Raw genomic sequence first — 20,605 nt, 5'->3', positions numbered from 1 at the left:
TATATGTCACACATTGCAACATTGCAAGTTGACACATCTGACAGTTGGCCTAGGTAAGAAAATCACTGAGCTTTGTAACCATTACGACCCATCTTGAACATATGGGCTACAATGCACACTTGTACAGTATACCAATGCTATCACTAAGATATCACTTGCAGATCGAATGTGCAGTATCTGATCCTATCCATAGCCAGGGGCTACGAGAGGGGGGGGGGAGTCCGGCAACTTCCCCCCTAGAATAACATTGTAAACAAAAAACGAGTAGTTTTTTTGTGTTTTCAATTTTGAGGGGGCCCATTTTTACTAATAAAATGAAAATGTATCAACTTTATAATAATATAAATAAATGAAACAAGTGCTGTTTCATTTTCTCCTTATATTCAGTAGACTATAGCCTACATAAATATGTTATATTTTAACTTACCTTATAGGCTAGTAGGCTAAATAAACTAGTTGTTGGCTTGTTGCCAACAATTAGTGGAGAAGGTGGTTTTAACACATTAAAACTCATGAAAATTTGTTTGAGCTTCGCTATGACTCAAAACCGATTGAACAGCCTATGCATGTTATGTATCAATTCAGGCGTTGAAAATCTGTTATTATTTGATGCTTTGATCCGTAACTTTGCATTGCAAAAGTTCCAAAAAAGAATGAATCGCATGCATGCTTTGTTGAGCTATTTTCGTTGCCTGTAGCCTAGGCCAGTGGTTCTCAACCGCCGGTCTGCCATCCGCTTTTCGCTTCGTTGTTTCGTCATTTTCCTTACGTATGCACAACTTTATGCCATTTTTACTGTAATGTTCGCTTGTGAAGCTAGACTTATTTCTTGCAGTCATGTTGTTCAACTGATCGTACAAACAGTAGCGGACCTAGGGAGGGGACTTGATTATGTTCCCCACCCAAAATCGAGACAAAAACATGTAATTTTTTCCTATTTTAAAAAAGAAATTTCGCTTGTTTTGCTCGCTCAATCATTTTATTGCATTAACCAGTGGCATAGGAGTCTCCTGTTTTCAGTAGCAGCCTAGAAGGTGTGAATTTTTGTGCCTCTCCAAAACTGAAAACGTAATACAAAACTCAAAGTAGAACACATTCCTCACCGAAGTGCAGTAGTCAACAATTGAATTAACCTATTCCAGTGTTTATAGAAGTATGAAGTAAAATGCGTTATGTGTGTGAAGGCCAACAAACTAGACCCATGTGGTAAGATGGTGACACCGCGGAGGGATATACAAAACTTCCCAGAATAATTATATAAGACTAGGCATAACTATCGTCAATGGTGTAGCCTATACTGTTAAAATCATGTGCCATAAAAAATTGATTTGAAATTTAATTTTTAAGTGTAAACCAGACTTTGTGGCATAGGTTTTACAGAAACATCTAGTTTTTAATTGGATGCATTAAGTCAAATGCGAAGTGCGAATCTTATGCGAAAAGTCAGATTGTGTACATATAGCCTACACAAAAAGCGACCTAAACAAGCGCAAAAATTGAATCTCGAAAATTTACATTGTTTATTTCTCTAAGAATATTGTGTCATATTAAATTGTGGTACCCTTCATGCTTTTTCTGGACCCATTTCGTATCATTCACTTCCAGCTTTGTAGTAGGCTATTTTATAGATATTTATACGACCTATTTTATACAAGCAACTTTAAAATAAATTTTGTCCCAGCACACACTAAAATATTTGCCAACGCCACACTGAATATTTGAGTATAGTTTTGCATAAGTTTTCTTTTTATTTTCTAACGCACCTTTCCTAAAATAGTCGTGCCTTTGATACCATGGTGACCGGTCGGCAAAAACATCTTTATATTTTTACCGTCTGGCAGTGTCAAAGATTAAAAACCACTGGTCTAGGCTATTGTGATTTTTTTACAATTTTTTCAAGACAAAATAGTTAGCAAGAATGGTATTTCTGCTGCAAGGAGGTTATATTCGAGAAATTGTGAAGAGTTTCATATCGAGAGAAGTTTTTTATCCATATCAATACGTTGTTAAAATCGAATATTTAAAGGAAATCAATTTCACGCCAATAAAAGTAGACTAAGTTTATTGATACGAACATGCAACGCATAAAATTTTTTTTTGCTTAAACATATTTTGTTAGGGCCCAATTTTCGTATTGTTTCCAGACTAGTCCTGATTTCTCTCGGAGGTCCTGTCTATAGCTGGTAGAGTGAGATCTTATTGTAACAAACTGTTCCTACTTGAAACTGTACCGTATGTTTGTCGAAATCTTTGAGATAATACAAATGATAAAAATATTTCTTGATGTCCGCAACGATGCAGCATTTAAAACCTAAAGAATTGCAAAAGCCTCCAAGACATAGCAGGCAGCCCTGTGGGTGGGTTCATTTAGAATAGAGGAAGTCGAAAACAGTTACGAATCATCACACCAATGTTTCAAACAAACTAAACATTACATGTGGTAAGTTGAACGCATGATATTAGTACGTTTGCTGAGCCGCTAGTTGGGGTTTAAAGGGACTTCTACATTGCAACCTAATCTTTATCAAAGTCTTGTCTTTGATAAAATCAAACTGTAAAAAGTCATTGAAGAACATAAATAATAAAGTATTTAATTGAAATATGTGTAATTAAATACATTCAGAAATAACTATAATTTGAAAATTTTAGAGCAATACGACTGTAATGTAATTAAAACTTTAGACAGTGGAATTGTTTTTGATTGTCCAGTGGGCTAATGTAATTAAAACTGAAAACTAGCCTATGTAATTTATCTAACTTTGTTCACAATTATGTAAAATCAGTTAAAACATTTCACGCAACAACAAAAAAATGTTGACCAGTTAATTAACAGTTATATGATCAAAGCATGCAGCTGCGCTTTTGTAGAATGCCAGGACGTATCTACTGTAAACTCACCTCTCCCGTCCGCTATATCGTCGACCTGAAATCGAGTCCCGTCTGTTCCAGTGAGCATGGCTTTTGGTATGCGGTAATCCCCTAAGCCGCGGCTGATTTGCGCGGCAACGTCCCAACCAAATTCTGCCTGAAAGTTTCATAAACATAATATCGGGAGCAAAACGTTCTCCACAGTAACAATTTCATCAAAATGTATCTTTCTTCGGCTGCAATGCTGCATCGTGAGAGCTTGTTACCTTTCTAGGAAGCTTGTAACCTTCAAACGAGGTGGAGCCATATTTGGTGAACAGAGATGTTTCGCTTCTTACTTTTTTGTTTTACGCAACGCTTCAATGTGACAAACTATTTCTCCGAGATCGGAAAAGAATGGCAATAGTAGAGTAAGTTGCTGGCGTCGTATTGCTGCGGTGTATCAAATGAGGGCTTCCATGACACAGGACTAATGCACGTCGTCTCTTTAATGTTTCTATGAACTACTTTCACTGTTCAGTCCAAGTTACAATGAAGCGAGGAGTTAGTGATAAGCAAATATTTCATGATAACATTGTTGATAGACCTACTTCTGGTATGATAGCGCCGTAGCTTCCTAAGAAGCCTCCATCAACATCCTTGACAAGCACCTTCTTCTTTGCATCGCACTCCATGTCCACGCAGTCTGCAGGATTGATCTTCCTGGAAGATTTAACGACTCAAATAAGCAAACTATCTTAAAGCAGCCAACTTGATGATGTAGGGGAAGGGAAGGTAATTTGATACGGAAGGTAATTTGATACACCCCCCTTACAGAAATGTACAAAAAATATTAGTCCAAAATTTTGTCATTAGGTGGAAGATCTGTGAAAATAATGCCTACAAAATTGCACCATGCAGCTAACTCGCGCTTTTGTGGCATAAAGTTGTAAAAGTGTGTTTTTTGAGTATTTTCATAATTTTTTTGACTCATGATTATTTCCGCCTAGAAAATTAAAGAAAAGTTCCTGAAAGATGAAAACAAACCATTGATAAGGCTTCAAGGGCATGTCACGTTTTTTCTGCAATGTGCATCCAAGCATACAAAAATCAGAATTTTATAAGTTTTTTTGAAAAAGGTAAATTGATACAGTATATTAAGTTCTTTTTTGTGACTGTAATAAATGTTGTCATTGATCTAGTTGATTTAAATAAGTTGTTCTTTATTAACTCGACTTGCTACTTTGGGAAACAACTATTATATAGACTTTCGTAGGCCTACACGGTATCTGCTGTCAAAAAACGAGAACAGCGTAAGGCACGCCCCTTGAATAAGAACTCCAGCCAATCATCCTTCCCATGTCCATCCCGCTGCAGAAGCTTCGCCGCACAAATAGGCCTCAACAGTCATCCTTGCACCCAAGCACGCCAACCACATATTAAATTTTCATTTATTGCTTTGCTGTCAAAGGGGATTTCTGTGTTAGTTTTACTGTATCAAATTACCTTCCGGGTGTATCAATTTACCTTCCGTGGAAGGTAAATTGATACATTTGAGTGACGTTTTTAAAACTTTAATTGAAAAAAAAGTAACAAAAATAGAAAAGTGAAAATGTTTTTAAAAAGTGTGTAAGGGATCAGACTTTCATTTCAGCTTAAAATCAACAGTTTGTGTCACGTAATTTTCAGTTAACAGGCAAAAATGTTAAAAGTGTATCAAATTACCTTCCCTTCCCCTATGACCAGGTCGGAAACATTCCAGACCGCAGTGATGGGATGTCAGTCGCGCCCAATTGTTTATTAGAAAACTTTTCAGTTTTATAAGTCAGAGCAGTTTTGTTCCGGATGACTAGAGTCGCAGTGCTTTAATTTTGGCTCGTGAATGTGACGAATAGGATTATGTTTAACAAATTGAATTCGACGTACAAGGAGAGGCAACTTTGTTGTGACTTTGTTATCTATCTATGTGCTGCAATAGCCCAATCGTTGTGCTGGGAGTTGGATGTGCTTGTGCAAGCAAACTAGAAGAAGGATTGCAACCTATTTTTTTTATGTGGCGTCAATCATCAAACTAATTGAATTATAGAGTTGCACTCAGACTCTTCCATGCTCTACCCAGTGTTACGACCTACGGTGCTTGGGTCAAGCCAGGTCGAATTCGAACATTGGTTGGTTGCTTCCCAGGATGTATAAATAGGTTTTGCTAAAATATTACTGATCGATGTCATCCTTGAGTGCTTTCAACTATGTAGCTCAGGACGAGAATGCACGGCTTACCAGGACCAAGCAAAGCTACCCTAGCCTGGTCTTTCATCATCTGCTTTGAAGTTTGAACTGTTTGTTTTACACAAAAGGAGAACGGAAACAAACTCAGTTGCTCCATTTTTGTTGAATATTGTGGTGATTCCGTTAGAGTACTTACCCAATCAGAGGTCGGTGGTAGTGGGCTTTGCTATCGTCATCCACTTCGGTGGCGATTGTGCCGTACAGGTAGGTTGGGTGGAAAGCGTCTTCATTGAACACGTTGGTCATGAATACAACATCTCGCGTGTTGTCGCTGTTGAGTTTGTAGTGATGGATGTGGAGATCTGAAAGTTGCAAAACACCTGACCCTCTCCTTGCAAATGTTCACTAGCAACCGAAATCATCAGCATTTTTAGCCTGTGGTAGCCCACTGCTGAGCGAAGGCCTTCTTCTTTTCTTGCCAATTCAGTCGACTTAACAACTGACATAGATTGAGTTGTAGCTTGGCGGTTTAAATAATTGGGGTAGCAAAATAGCAAATGTGTTCTTCAACTAGGTAGCCGATGGCATGCGACAATGAGCTCCAACTGATCAGTGTCGTCATTTATTAAACTTGGCATCTGAAAAGAAAACAATGAACACTTTGTGAGTGCAAGCACTTACTGGTGACATTCAGCATTCCGTGAAGAGCTGGGTATTCTCGATTATCTGTAAACACTCCCCTTGGTGCTTTGTTGGGACCACTTTGAAACACAGGAAGCGTGATGCAAACTTTCCCACCCGATGGCGACCCAACTGCAGCTCTTGAATGAAAATAATAATGCGATTTATGTATTGCCGCTCTTCAAATGCTCAAGTCCTTCAGAAATTGTGCTACTTATTGTATTTACACATTTTATCCCGATATCCACTGATTCCTATTGCTTTGCATGAGAACACAATCGGCCGCATTCCTGAAGTTATCATTACGATCCAACTTGGAAAACAACCGAGATAGTGATTGATTGAATTTTCATTCTCAAACTGAGAAAGCTTCTTCGAGAGCGTAATCCTTGCAGTTTTGCGGATACTTGTAGAGTCTTTGAACCACTGACGCAGGTCTGGACATGGAGTTTGACAGAGTGAAGTTTCCGATTGTTGAAGTCTGGTCTATGAATTATTTCATCCACCACAGATGCCGCTGAATGGAAAGCAGCTGTCCTTGAAATGCGTTGCTCAAGCGTACACCCAGTTGTTCAGTCGAACCAGCACCGGGTGATCTTCCAGTTTTTTTCGTTCATAAAGTCATAGAATCCATTCAAAAACAATGACTAATCTGAATAATTGATGCAAAATGATAATAAAATGACTAATGGAATTATGGTGATACTTGCAGCAACTCTATCTACTTTCGACTTCCCAACAGGTCCACTGCAAGCAACTATTTTCATACAATGCACCGTCTCAGAATAATCCTCCAGAAACTTAACGCCAGTGAATATATCTAGCTCTACAACCGATTGGCTAACTTAGCTAAAAGACTGTGTAGAAAATTCTAGGCATTACTCAGTAGTCGCTTAGTCGTAAGTAGGCCTTATGCAGATTATAGTGATCTATTTGGCACCCAAAATAGACACCTGTTCAATTTATACGGGAACATACCATATACTCAATATTACACTTTGCAAGACAAATAAGAAAACAGAAAGTCACTAAATTCAGGAAATTCACTTTCTTGGAATTTTAGTTTTCAAATTCTAGCCGACTCACCCAAACACGAGAATAGAAAATTCTTCACCAGTCTTGGTATCTACCCGTGGATCGTAGTCATCACTCCTTCCTACGCAGAGACAGTTCTCCATGCGGGAATACTTGTTTTCATAAGAATGACGGGTCGCTTCAGGACCGGCAACCAGTGGAAGGTAGGCGACCTAATTATATAGCCACACATGCCAAGTATCACTCACTTTGTTGCGCTTGGAATGAAAAAGAAAAAAAGTTGTGGACATGCACAAAACAGATGGTCATGTTATTTTTGTTTGGATGCGAAACGCCAAAACGTACATAAAACAAAAACGTACAGTGTGCAACTGTGCATCCAATGAGAGAGTGCGAAAGACCGTAGCCCTGAAGGCGTGGGAGGTCGTCGAGTCTGCACTCTCCATACCTTGATTCCAATGCATTTTAAACTTTTTTGAAATAATTGGGTATTTGCCTGTTTAGTATAAAGCGAATTGGAGCTTGAGCGTCGGGTGTTATACGAATGAATAGCTGATACATGTGTAAAGAAAGTTTTGAAGTTTTCCGGTAGTTTATTATTATAAAATTTGAACATAAATTTGCTTATTTCTAGTTTATAAGTAGAATTAACAGATAGTATTTCATTTTCTTGATAGAGTGGCAGTAATTTTGTTTTCATTTCAAATGCTCCTGTAACGATTTTAATTATCTTATTTTGTCTAACTTGGATTCTATTCAAGTATTTTGCGCTTGCGCATCCCCAGTTGATAATTCCATAAGTTATTATTGTAGGTGAGAGTGTACAATGCTATAATAAGTATTGATAAGAACTTTTCTAGAAGTAAATTTTCTAAGTTTACTCAATACGCCTGAAGAAACGCCTGAAGAAAACATCTACATCTGGCGATATTACAACTTTTGTCTTTACGCAGGGGGGGGGAGGATAATTTTAATTTCAACTTTAGCGCTGATTTTAGGATACAACAGTATATTCTTAGACCTCTGGAAAAAATCTGAAATTTTCGTCCAAAATTCTTCCCTTCCTTTGAAAATTATTTTTTGCCTAAAATTGCCTTGTAATGCATTGACATCACTAATTTCGTTTATGTTGTTTAAAGTTCAAATATCATTTACTACTTTACCAAAACACGCTAATAATGTTGCAAGACTGCCGCAAACAGTTTTCCTGGACTTGGTTCGTTACAAAACAGGGGAAAGTGCTCATTTCGATTTTTTGTGCGCATGACTACGCGCATGCGTACCAATAATACAAGTATTTTGTATTGAAGAAATAGAGAATAGGTTACCATATTAAATTGATCCGAAGGTATTGCAGGCTATAGCTTTTTTCACACAAATAGGCCTATATGCCGTCTTAAGTAGCCTAAACACGTATCATTCTTACAAAAATACAACTTTATACCTTTTTTTATAAAATAGGTAGGCTAGACTATGTAGTCACTGACGAAACCACACTTTTGTGGTAAAAGCTTCACAATAGCCTACCCTTGAATTTATCAATTTAATGGGGTAGCCTACTCTTTACCTTTTTGATTAATACTGATCGTAGTAGGCTACGCATCGATTTGGATGATTAATAAATCCAAAAGAAGATTGAAAAGTTCGTTCACGAAGTTTGATTTTCGAATTTGGTATTGAGCTGGCCAAATTAACAAACAAAAATAAATATAACAATATCCACTTAAAATCGATTTCAAAACTTTCACAGGCTTTTTGCTTTTTCGTATACTGCATGAATATTTCCGTAGGTTTATATCATTTTTGTGCGAATAGGTTACATGTAAAAATCTACTTCATATTAAAGTCTCTGACGGTAACATGTATATGATAGGCCTAGCCCAGTGGTTCTCAACCTTTTTTCTTTCGTGGCCCATTTTTGTTTGCATAAAAGTTCTGTGGCCCATTCAGTTTTTATGTATGAAAAAAGTTGCAAACAAGGTTTACAAACAAAAAGCAGCAGAGCATTGCCTTTGGAAAGTTGCTAGAATCCCCTTCTTGAATTCAAGCGCTGACGCTTCACACTATCTTCTTTTCGTTAAAAAGGTTCACATCTTCATCCTTGTAATTTGGATGAACTTTTTCCAGGTAAAGTTTCAGTTTTGATGGCCTCAATGAATGATGACTAAGAACTTTGCAACGTAATACACATTGTCCTTTTTCTTTGTTATAAAAAATTGATGTACATACTGAATGTGATTTTCATCAAACTTAAAGCTCCAAGTATTGTCAATTCCTCCCCAAATAATCCACAAAATAAAATGCTGCACGTAGGCTACTAAAAAGCGATCTGCAGAAGTTCAACAAGGCTACCTCGTATAAAGATGGCTTAATTGTAACCACAAACTAGTCTATCACATCATAAAGTGTTGTAAAAACTGAGTTGATGTAAAACTGTATGTTGCAATAATTAGAATGATGATTGCCACTTTGTAACTAAAAACAGCAGCATTATTCATTGCAACTAAACCATCACACAAGTGTAAAATTGACTGTAGTGACAAAAATGAAACATAATGTTTCAATAAATCTTTCAATTTTTTAAATATGTCTGTGGCCCACCTCAAAATGCTTCTATGGCCCACCAGTGAGCCATGGCCCACTGGTTGAGAACCACTGGCCTAGCCTATGCAACCTTATCTCCCACGATAGAAATAACCTACTTTTGGGCCGTAATTATTGTTTTGCACAACAACGTCAGATTTTCCATGGAAATATTTACTTGGAATTTTTTTTAAAACTACAGCCGTTTATTCATGTTACATGTTGTATCGTAAACTTACTTTTTGGAAACTGTGAAAAGTTTAATGACAAGATAGATCCGTTGTAGCCTAGGACCTTTAGGTCATGTCCAGAAGTAGGCCTAATTAATGTAGGCTACAGTATGTAGCCTAAATTAGGGATGGTTGGCTACTATTGTTAGAACAGATAGTGATGGCAATGGCCTACTTGTCATTATGAAACAAGTCAAATTTGCATCTATAGATATAGGGTCAAGTTAGTCGATACCCATGGCTGGCTGAGCTATAGATATTGGATCAAGCTGGCTGGGCTTCCACCAGTACACAAGTAAACCCTTTGAAGGTTGGGGGGGCTGTCAATTCAACTTTTTGTATCAACAGTTGTATCTATAAAACCACTGAGGCTGCGACTACGAGATTTCTTGACTTTTCCTAACTTTTATTTACCTCTATTGAGCTGAAATTTTGAGCGAATAAAGGTTATAAATTGAGAGATATAGGGCATTTCTCAGCACATCCTCTGAAATATTTTATATTCTATTGTTCAAAATTTTCCCACCAGCTGGATGAAAGTAATTAATTTGGCCCATGTCTCGTTAATCCTAACTCGTTAATCCTAACTAAACCTAAATGCATGTTCTTCATTACTCTACCAAAAAATAATGTGTAAACTCACGCTACAATTGCTTTAATCGCAAAATAATCCAAAAGTCATAAGTCACCTCAACATTTCAACGTATATGAGCAGTTACAAAATTCGCAGTTTTAATTTTCGGATATGCTTAGCGTGAATAATTTTACAAAGTGCATCCCAAATTTTGAAACCGTGGCTTAAAAAATAATAGAGATATCACTCCTAAAGCATAAGAAAAATCGACAACCCCCTCCCCCCCAAACTGAGCAAGACTCCAGGAGCCTAACCTTCAAAGGATTAACCAAAAACAGCGGTGCCAAAACTTTCCATATTTGGCTTGTGGATGAAAAAAATCGGGGGAACATAGTAGGTTTCAAGAAAAAACAGTTCACTCAAGCTTCATAGCCTACAAGCTATTTGCATTCATTTCACGATTTTCCTGCGTTTCACACATGCGCACAAATCGAAATGACTCTTTTTTCGGTGTTTTGGGATGAAACCAAGACCAGAAAAATGTTTACGGCAGTCTTGCAATATATTTAACCTGTTTTACTAGAGGAGAAAATAATATTTTAACTTTACCATAAACAAAAAATGACGTCCAGAAGACAATTAAAAGAGCAAAGTAATTTTCGGGCTAGGAGGTTTGGACGGAAATGTCATTTTCTTTCCAGAAGTCTTAAGATGTCCTGTTTTATTCTAAAACCAAAACTAAAGTTGGATTTTAAGAAAAAGCCTATTACCCTCTCTCCCCCAACTTTAAGTTTCCTAACGATGCTGCAGCACTCGGTGTATAAAGTTGATCGGAGCACTATTGCGTAACCTAGCGGATGAAATGATTTACAAGCTACAACAATTTAATTCAAAGCTTCACTACGTCAATCTCGGCAAGCGTGTCAGTGCTGAGGATGTGTTAGTCTGTGGACTTATGAACTGCTAATAAAAATTATACTTCAAAAAAGGACCTACTTTTGCATCCACTAGAATGGTGTCTCGAATTATCACGCTGGAGGAAGTCTGTTGGTAAATTCCAAAATCGCTAACTTTGTAAAGAACAAAGTTACGAATCAATGTGCATTTGTTGATGCTAGATCCGGGGAAGATATGCATGCCATGAACACAGCCATGTCCAACGTTATCTAAACAACAGATTGTCTAAGAACATCTGACTCAGTTTGTTTTAGTGGTTTCAAAGTTAAAGTGGCAGCAGACGAACCTTTCCAGGCAGCGTCATGTTCGGCGTCGCAATACTCCCCATTAGTGTGGAAGCAAACCTTGTGGCTCCCGGCCGCTCGGTTGCCGATCATGGTAAGCTGGGTCGCTTGTGTGACGTCAAAGCTCGCGTGCCACTCCTGGAAGCACAAAACATTCATCGATCGCTCAGAGAAGAAGATACAAGAAAAATTCTCTAGGTTGTAAAAACTTTAAATTTTAAAGTTATTCACTTTTTTATCTGCTATCATGCAAAAGTGATTTTGTCTTGATGCTGCGGGTAACAAGACACCACAGGTTTTAGATCGCATGCTAGGGACTATAAGTTAGTTACATGTGCAAAGAAAGATCATTGCACTAGCAGAACTATAGAGTAAGAAGAACTTTCCATCGTCATTGAACCTAAGAAGTTTTCTGTGACTAAACGTATTCTGATGAGCCTGAGCCTTTAAGGTAGCGATGTAAGAAGCACAGATTCCAAAGTAAGCATCACTAAAACACAGCCTCGCCTACAATGAAGACCTTTCTACAAACAGCAAATAAATCCAACTATTTCGTACATATTCTATTCTTTTTGGGTTGTTAGCTTCTACACTGATATAGCCAAATCAACCAACAACGTAGGGTCGTAGGCCTACTTGAACATGAATGTTTCGACAAAACTAATACCGCGGTTGATGCAACTTCTCAATAAAACATTGACACGGATATTCCCATACCGCCAGACATCAGCGAGCACCATTGACACGACCACGGCACTGGGCCACCACAAGCGACACGTCTCTAACCTAGCCACTCTTCGTGATTCGTCATTATTGTTACCTTGATGAGAGCCGATGATCTGTTTTGATATATCTTGGCCGACAACGCCATTGTGACTAAGTTATGGACCAATGTGTGACCGCTACCGGCAAGCCGGATCCCTGAACAAATCAACACAAATATTATAATATAGCTGAGATAAACTAACTATGAAAAAGCTATTATACAAATATGGGAGCAGCCTCTGCTTTTATAGCGGCCCAAAATGTCACGTAATATTTCCAATTATTTCTTCCAATGCAATTTATACAAATTTTATCAAAGGCTGTTTCCTTGATATGGCAAAGTTTAAAGCGGTATGAATATCTCCTCCAAGGTGGGCTGGAGTAAAAATTGGGAAGGTAAAAAATAAAGATAAACACTCATGAAGCGCCACTAATCAATGTTTCTTTTTCAGACAAGATCTGTTCCTTTGCTCAAGCCGCCACCTCCTCTTGAGGTGTTGTCTGTGTGTCCTGGCTTTTGAGTGCCAATGCAGCAAAGGTTTTAAGTTTCACAAATAGACATAAAAAAGTAACCTGTCTACCCAAACTGTAGAGTTAAATTAACTACAGATAAAATTAAAAAGTGTAAAATAAAACATTATCACAAATGTGATATGGTTTCTAATTAGTGCGATAACCGGATGTATCGTTTGCCTTGCTTATTCGGAATTGATCAGCTACCCATTAATAACACTTACGTCTAAAAGCCTTGAGACGTATGCCGCAAACAACTTGATGCAAAAAATGCTTTAGTGTTATAACATTTTTATCTCGATCACTATTTGATTGTGAAAATATATCCTAGGATTGAAGTAGCTTTTTTTGAATCTTAATTGAGAGTAGAACCATCGTTTCACGATCTTGTCATTTCTTTGTTCAAAAATTTGAAGTCTGTTGTAAAAAACTTGAACTGGCGACAGGCGACTTGAACCGGCGACTATGAAATAGTCAGATTTATCCGATAATTCTCATTTTATGTATATTGCAGAGTTAAAGTAATTCCAGCTGATGACACAAGTAGGGGAGATGTAGGCCTACTATCTATGGGACACCATCACCTATGGGACAGCTCATTATTTCTGAATATGTGTGAACATAAGAACTGAGATTTTTGTCATGGAATCGAGACTAACATTACATCATTACAGCGTGGTTTACTTACTGGTGTACTGTGTACTTAAGTGGTGAGATCAGTCAATCATTTTTTTAACTGTCTGAGTAAAATTGAATGGTTGAGTGTTGTTAATCCTTTCTATACTAAATCAGGGTTATAACAACTGGGGCCTGGCAATAAAGTTTGAGTCATATGATTAGCTTTAAAACTACAGCAACAGAAAACTACATATCGAACTGTGACAGGTTTTCAGGCAAGTTGAACACAAAATGGTGGTTGGTTGAGCAATGGGACAATACAATCGATTACCTTTGGGACATGCCCTATCCGATACTCGACGAGTCAGTTTTCACTATTTCCCTAAGTTCTCAAGCATCTCTTTTTCTCCCCCATACCTTCAATGATCAGTTGATGTAGGCTAGCCAGGAGGTAAATTTTTCAGAATTTGTCCTGCAAATTTCATCTTTTGTTTTGCCAAATATTTGTGCATTTGAATGTCTAATAAACATGTGATGTGACTTCGATTATGTAGTGCTGTGAAGTAGCCTACTGTTCCGTGAGCACTAAGGTTAACAACATTGTTTCTCATTGCGATACGTCAGACACCGCGTTGCTGTATCTAACTAAGTGTCTCAAAGGACGTAACCTCTTGTCCGATTGGTCAGTTATGCAACCAACCTATGGGACACTTGAGTGACATTTTTTAATGAGATAAAAAGCAATAAACTAATATTAAATTTGTTACTGTTTTGACTTCATGTTATGAAACAATGACTAAACTTCACAACACAATTCCTTTATTTCATAATTTGAATTAAAAAAACATTTGATCAGTAATAATGTTATTTTTGTCCAATAGGTGGCACATCTCCCCTACGTGTCAAAAACGTTTGAGTTTATTTTAATTATAATATATTTCTTTGGGTAGTAAAATATGTTAAATCGGTTGAAGTTAGTTTGTTTTGTCTCCATATGGTTTTACAAAGCGAACTCTCTACCAAAGCTTTATCATTGTTATAATATAGCGATTATTGAGATCACTGACCATCATCCGTTGTACGATGAACAATGTTGTCTGTTATGTTCATTTCGTCGGCCAGGGAAACACCGATGGCAGTCGCGTATCCTTCGTGGAAGGCGCAACCGACCACAAAGGACGGTTTCGATGTTGTCACAAGACCTGTATCCCACCACTGGAGGGAGTAGCTACCAATTTGACCTGTCTTGAAAAATTCGACATTCCGGAAACGAGCCCAACCTGTGATCAAACGTGAAAACGTGAACATTTCAAGAAACGAGCCATGAACAAAATCGCTTTTATACCTTTCCTACAAAATCACTTAGACAATATTCTCAGCCAAATCCGCCTCTATACTACATAGTTAAATAGGATGGAATTCAATCAACTATTTAACATCGTAGCGGATTCGTTGTCACGTATTTTAAACTTTATGTGTAATAATGTCACGTTGTCACGTATGTTGTCACGTTGTCACGATTTGTTATCACGTATTTTAAACTAAATGCAATACAACCAATTGGTACCAACTAGCACATAATCATGTAAATCATAGGAGGCTGAAAATGATAATGATTTTAAACTTTGAAAGAAACTTCACCAAGAAATAAAATTTTAACGGTTTTGGTATAAACCATTGAACTACCCTCACACACTAATTCTAAAGAGGTTATTCACCACATCCGGGTTACTTTTAAGAGAAAGACATGGATGTTTAGAAAAGACTTTTCATACTTTTATATCAGTATGTTAACGTCTAGCCAGCCGACGACCTTCAAAAGAATTATTTCATTTCTTCTAGCAATCACCGCAATTGATGGTATGAAAGTCTTTAGAGAAAATACATGTCACAACAAGGTCATATCAGATTATGTTTCAACCTGAAGCTATAGCTCACACTGTACAGCTAAGTACAAGTCCGTCGAAATTTTCTTTCACAACCTTCACTTAAATGTGATCAGCGGCCTAAAGCTTATATGATGGCCTAGAATCTAAATAACCTAAATAGCACTGCAACATCACCTTCAACGTTTGCCCCATCTGGAGCCTGGTTGTTACCCACGATAACCCTGGCACCGAATCCATCTGCCTCCATGTCAGTTTTATCATCAAAGTAATTTGCCCCTTTGGAAAAGAAATTGGTTAAACAATTATTCAGTAACGTGTCGATAGCAGAACCAAGTTAACCAACCATGGTTTCAAACGACGGTTGTTGTGCAGTTGATGATTATGCGGCAACAATAAATCTGCATCACGATAAAATCAAAACAATACTATTCAATTCAATTTATTTTTTGCTGCTGGCGCAAATATGTACAAAACGGCAAAGTAAACATACGAATTTGACACCAATAAAAGGGAAAGATGGCAAAACCCAAAAGTTTAAAATATACATCGATAAAACAGTGTTACCAGTATCTTAAAATTGCACAGCCACCAAACCTAGAAGCGAAATAGAAAAAAAAAGTTTAATTTTTGGGAAAATAGTCCTATAATTACAATTAACACTTACAAGTGCAAGGGCGATTAAACTTATTAACATAAAGAAAAAAATCCAAAAGGTGACAAGTTTCCTGAACTTTCGCTTTGTGAGTCATCAAAAGCATTTAAAAAAAAGTGATGCTATAAGAGACTCAGCAAGGCAAAATTACACGAAACCGGCTCAGAGTGACCGCACAAATTTAGAAAAAAAAACAAAAATGCGATTAAATATTTAAAAAAATACATAGGCTACATAGCCCTATTACATTTTTTTATCTTAGTTTTTCAAGAAAACAAAAACGTGCAAACTTTTATTAAGTTATTCACACTTGCAACAAGGGCGATTTAAACTTTTACCAAATTCAAGACGTGAAAAGTTTCCCAAGCTTTTAAAAATTTAAATTATGAAGTCTCAAGACAATTAACAAAATGAAAGTGTGATGTCATAAAGGGATGAGTCAGAGTGACAAAAAGCTACATGAAAAAGGCTCAGTGTGACCATATGAATTCAGAAAAACAAAATAATAAAAAGTGAGATACAATTAGGCGTAATAAAAAAAAAACCATAAGTGCTATTTACTTTTTTTTAGATAAGGTTGGATTAATCAAATTTAATTCAAAATTTTCAAAGCTTTATGAAAATCACAAATAAAACAATTTTTTTGTAATTTAAATCGATTTACAATGTCACCAAAAGGTAGCCATAAGTGATAAAAAGTTAAAAACAAGTATTTAAAAGCAAATTAAGAAGAAATATTATTGTTCTAACAGTTTGCACAAAAAATTAAGTCTACAAAATACAGTTACGATGATACGAATTTCAGTACATTATAATTGTTCTAAGCACGTCTGGCAACACTACTTTCAAAACACAGGAGGCTAGTAATGAACCTTTGTTTAGTGACAGTTTAATAATAAAAATTTAGTATAATTTAAAGTTCTATTTTAATCATAGTGAATTGCAAATTTGTCTAGAACAGTTTACTTTTTACAAAAGTCAATTTCCATTTGTAAGCCCACTCCATCCCTCACTGACGCTATGAAAGATGATTCAACTCTTATTGGCAATACCAAAAACACGCTGCTATATCATCACACTTTTTATGCTCTTACATGTGCAGGAAATTAATTTAAAAAACAAGCTTTTTTTAACTACGGTATTTTATCTTGATAATGAGCTGCCATATTGTGTATTTGTTCTGCAATCTATAGGCTACTTGATATCATTGATCTGTAAATGAGTTAGTGCTTGTTTTGATAGTCCGTTACGTAATTACAATATGTGTGTATTAGTTTGTTTTTGTGATGTTGTTGGGTTCAGTCGTGTTCTCATTGCTTTAAGAATTGACCAGGGTTGTCAGATTAGTTGTAGCCTTCCCTTCCAGATTGCATGTCAGTTTGATTCTAAATTATTCTAAATTTATTCTAGACATTTCATTTTAAGTCTAAAACAAAATACCATTAAATACGCAGTGTAAATATGTAAATATAATATATAGGCTATATTGTAATGTAAATATGATATAACTTACAATAAGTAGTGGTGAGAATCTTCATGTTGAAATGAAAATATCCCTACGATAAAATGATGCCAGCACATTTTTTATCAAGTTTTGTAGCCTTTGTTCACCCCAATTTTATATCTGTGCCTGCGTGCTTGTTGAAAAAGTTTGTCAAATGGTCGGCAGTGTAAACGATGTATGCTAACAAATGAACACAGCAAGTGAAAGAGCAACTGTTTTTTTCTTTATATCATTAGAATTCTTGAAAAATGTACGTAGGGTTGCCTCCTGCTGAGAAGCCTTGCCCAGTTTTTGCCTGTTTGTGTAAGAGCTACCTTTGATAAGTTAATCGCTGTACATCTGCTAAAAAATATCATACCGTACATACAAATATTAGCCTAATAATAATAATAATAATAATAACAATATTTATATAGCGCCACATCCACAGTCAAACTATGCTCCTGGGCGCTGTACATGACAATGGTGATAATTAATACGGTACATTCAGTCATAATGTTCATTGAAATAGAACGTTTTCAAGCGAGCCTACCCTAAAAGTGTTTCCAGAAAGCACTATAATCCATTATTTGAGTGTAATTTTGCAAAATTTTTCCAGGGGGCATGCCCTCGGACCCCCTAGAATACGCGTGTCTTCAAAACGTTCTTACCCCCCATGAGTTTTATTGCTTCCCTTCAATCCCTTGCTCAACCCACCAGGATACGCCACTGCGTAGAGCCATATTCTTCCTACAATAAACTTCACATACGCTTGGATTTTTGAACTTCTTATCTAACTTCTTCGATGCAACAAAATATGAAAATCAATAAATACCGTACCGGTACTTAACAATAACTACGGTACTGTATTCTGTAACAACCTAAAAACATAATGATTAAAAGTAAACTTAACATACATGGAAATATAACCCAGTGTTAAGTGTGCGGAAAGTCCTGTCAGCTAACTAGGTTGCGTCACACTTCTCACAGACAGGCTTTCGCGCCAGAGAGCGTGCAATTCAGCAACAAAGTTTCAAAGAAAGAGACGGAACTAGGGCAGAAAGTTACGCGCACGCGTTGCAGCTACTAAATGCAATGAAAAAAAGACAATTACCGAAACAATCTAGACATGTCTAAATAATCCCAATTTGCTTCTAAAAATTATTCCAGATTCCAGACATTTTTTTTCTCTACTAGACAGTTCGTTTTGATTCCAGATCTGGAATCAATTATTCCAATCTGACAACCCTGGAATTGACGCTCCAGTTGTTTCAGGAACGAGGAGGCGACTGATTCTTAACTAATTCATCTACTTGTTTTAAAGTAGGCTATCCGGTTTGGTGGCCGTGCTTAACAATATTTGTCGATGATATACCGAAATATTAGATCCTTTCATGCAAGTCTTAAACCATTAAGGTTTTGCCACCTTTTCCTTTTGTTGGTTTTGTTACTGTATTTCTTTTTCACAATATCATTTCTTTTGCATTCTGACAAAGAAAAATAAATTGAATTGAATTGAATTCATGTCTTTATCCACTTGTTGTTTCAGCAATTTTTTAACATTTCTTCAAATCGCTTTTTCTTCAACAATTCTTGATCAATTTTGAAAAATATTTCTTTGCAGTAACCACAAACAAATCCTTTTATCAAATTTTTCCAACTTAATGTGTCTCCAGGCCTTGATTATTTATTAGTCTACACAGTAATTTAATCATCACTGAAAACAAGATGTTTCTATCGATAACTAAGCGTCTGGTTGTTGAAGCAATGTCTAAAAAATATAGGCTACACAATTCAAGTAACTGGTGACAGAGATAGTTTACGACATCGTAGTTTTTGAAAATGAAGTTGATTTATATTAATCTGCTATTGATCAGTACGAGGTCATTCTATTAAGCATGCAAACTGTTTCTTCTTTTTTCATTTCGGTAAGTAGATTACTGTTTAAACCATGAACAAAATTCATTTGCTTATGACTTTTTTATTTCATCACCTGGTCATCATTCCAGGTTTACAGCACAGCCTACAAGTTTCCCCTTGGCAAAGCTACGAAGTGAAGGAGGGATTAGATACAGTGTAAAATCACCTTTGATTTGTCTTCAATTGGAAACACTAACTACACATGTGACAATAAAACAAGAAAATGATAGCCTTCGCCCTGCTGTGGTCTATACTTGACTTAAAGCCGAATATTTTTTGAAAACAATTCAAAAGTTTTGCTTCCAGAACATTCAACTGGTTTAGACTATTTTTGAACTTTCATGACGTAACAAATGTATTGAATGAAATCTGTTTTGCCACTGATGCTAGCACTGTAAATGATGGAAATTTTATAATTCTACAAAAAACCATGCGCTTTTATGCCGTCTCTCTCCTATGATCTGGAAAAACCTAATGAGACTGAAAGCAATAGCCCTATTCAAAAAAACACAAAAAACTGTTTTGTCCCTGTCTGTAGTTAATGAATAAGAGCAGTGGCGTAGCCAGGAAAAAAATTTGGGGGGGGCCAAATATTTGATGAATTGAAGAGAACGACAAAGCGTTTGATTTATGTGCAGTGGCGTATGTACGTATGTGCACCTGATGTGCAGTAGCGTATCCTGGTGGCTTGAGCAAGGGGAAGCAATGAAACTGGTGGGGGTTAAAGCGTGCCGAAGGCACGCATTTTTTAGGGGGGTCCGGGGCATGCTCCCCCGGAAAATTTTTGCAAAATTACACTTGAATATTGGATTATAGCGCTTTCTGGAAACACTTTTAGGGTAATATTTGTATGAAATTTATTAGCAGATAAACAGCTATTAACTTATTAAAGGTAGCTCTTACACACGAACGGGCAACATCTGCGGCTAAAATTAGAGAACACCAAAAACTCAGCTACAGAAAAACCTAACAGAATAAGCCATTCTGAAATTGCTTCCACAAATTAGTTAAAAGAAACGTAAATCCAGTAAATTTTGCGCGATTTACGATTTGCAAAATTTATTGGTGTCTTTCTGTGTGTCTAAAACAAGTCCTTGGGGTGTTAATAGCCAGATGTCTTGGAAAACGTTATAAATTTCTACAAATTTGATTATATTTTCAACAAAGGGCTCAACTTCGGAATCCAAACTTCGAAAATTTGGGGGGGGGCCATGGCCCCTTTCTCCCCCCCCTGGCTACGCCTATGAATAAGAGGCTAGATAAATTTTGCCGAGTAGGCTATACCTACCAAAAGGAAATTATTTCACATATTTTGAGTTGATTAATAGATGCAGAAAAACAGTGTAAG

At 36.7% G+C, this 20,605-nt stretch overlaps 1 protein-coding gene across 1 annotated transcript in view; it reads right to left on the bottom strand.

Moving 5' to 3' along the window:
* The window catches only part of LOC145785375 (fibrocystin-L-like), a 150,909-nt gene that overhangs the window by 26,923 nt on the left and 103,381 nt on the right, over nucleotides 1–20,605 (bottom strand). Inside the window, exons 45-54 of the mRNA XM_082597030.1 lie at nucleotides 15,377–15,478; nucleotides 14,381–14,593; nucleotides 12,238–12,338; nucleotides 11,420–11,555; nucleotides 11,173–11,342; nucleotides 6,841–7,001; nucleotides 5,755–5,894; nucleotides 5,270–5,435; nucleotides 3,459–3,570; nucleotides 2,899–3,025 (exon numbers count right to left, since the gene is read on the bottom strand). Coding sequence (XP_082453156.1) covers nucleotides 2,899–3,025; nucleotides 3,459–3,570; nucleotides 5,270–5,435; nucleotides 5,755–5,894; nucleotides 6,841–7,001; nucleotides 11,173–11,342; nucleotides 11,420–11,555; nucleotides 12,238–12,338; nucleotides 14,381–14,593; nucleotides 15,377–15,478 — 1,428 coding nt within the window. The remainder of the gene's footprint in view (nucleotides 1–2,898; nucleotides 3,026–3,458; nucleotides 3,571–5,269; nucleotides 5,436–5,754; nucleotides 5,895–6,840; nucleotides 7,002–11,172; nucleotides 11,343–11,419; nucleotides 11,556–12,237; nucleotides 12,339–14,380; nucleotides 14,594–15,376; nucleotides 15,479–20,605) is intronic.

The sequence above is a fragment of the Aplidium turbinatum genome, chromosome 16 (genome assembly GCF_918807975.1).
Source record: "Aplidium turbinatum chromosome 16, kaAplTurb1.1, whole genome shotgun sequence".
Lineage (NCBI taxonomy): Eukaryota > Metazoa > Chordata > Ascidiacea > Aplousobranchia > Polyclinidae > Aplidium > Aplidium turbinatum.
Note: the sequence above shows the minus strand (reverse complement) of the source record. Positions and strands in the feature narration are given on the sequence as shown.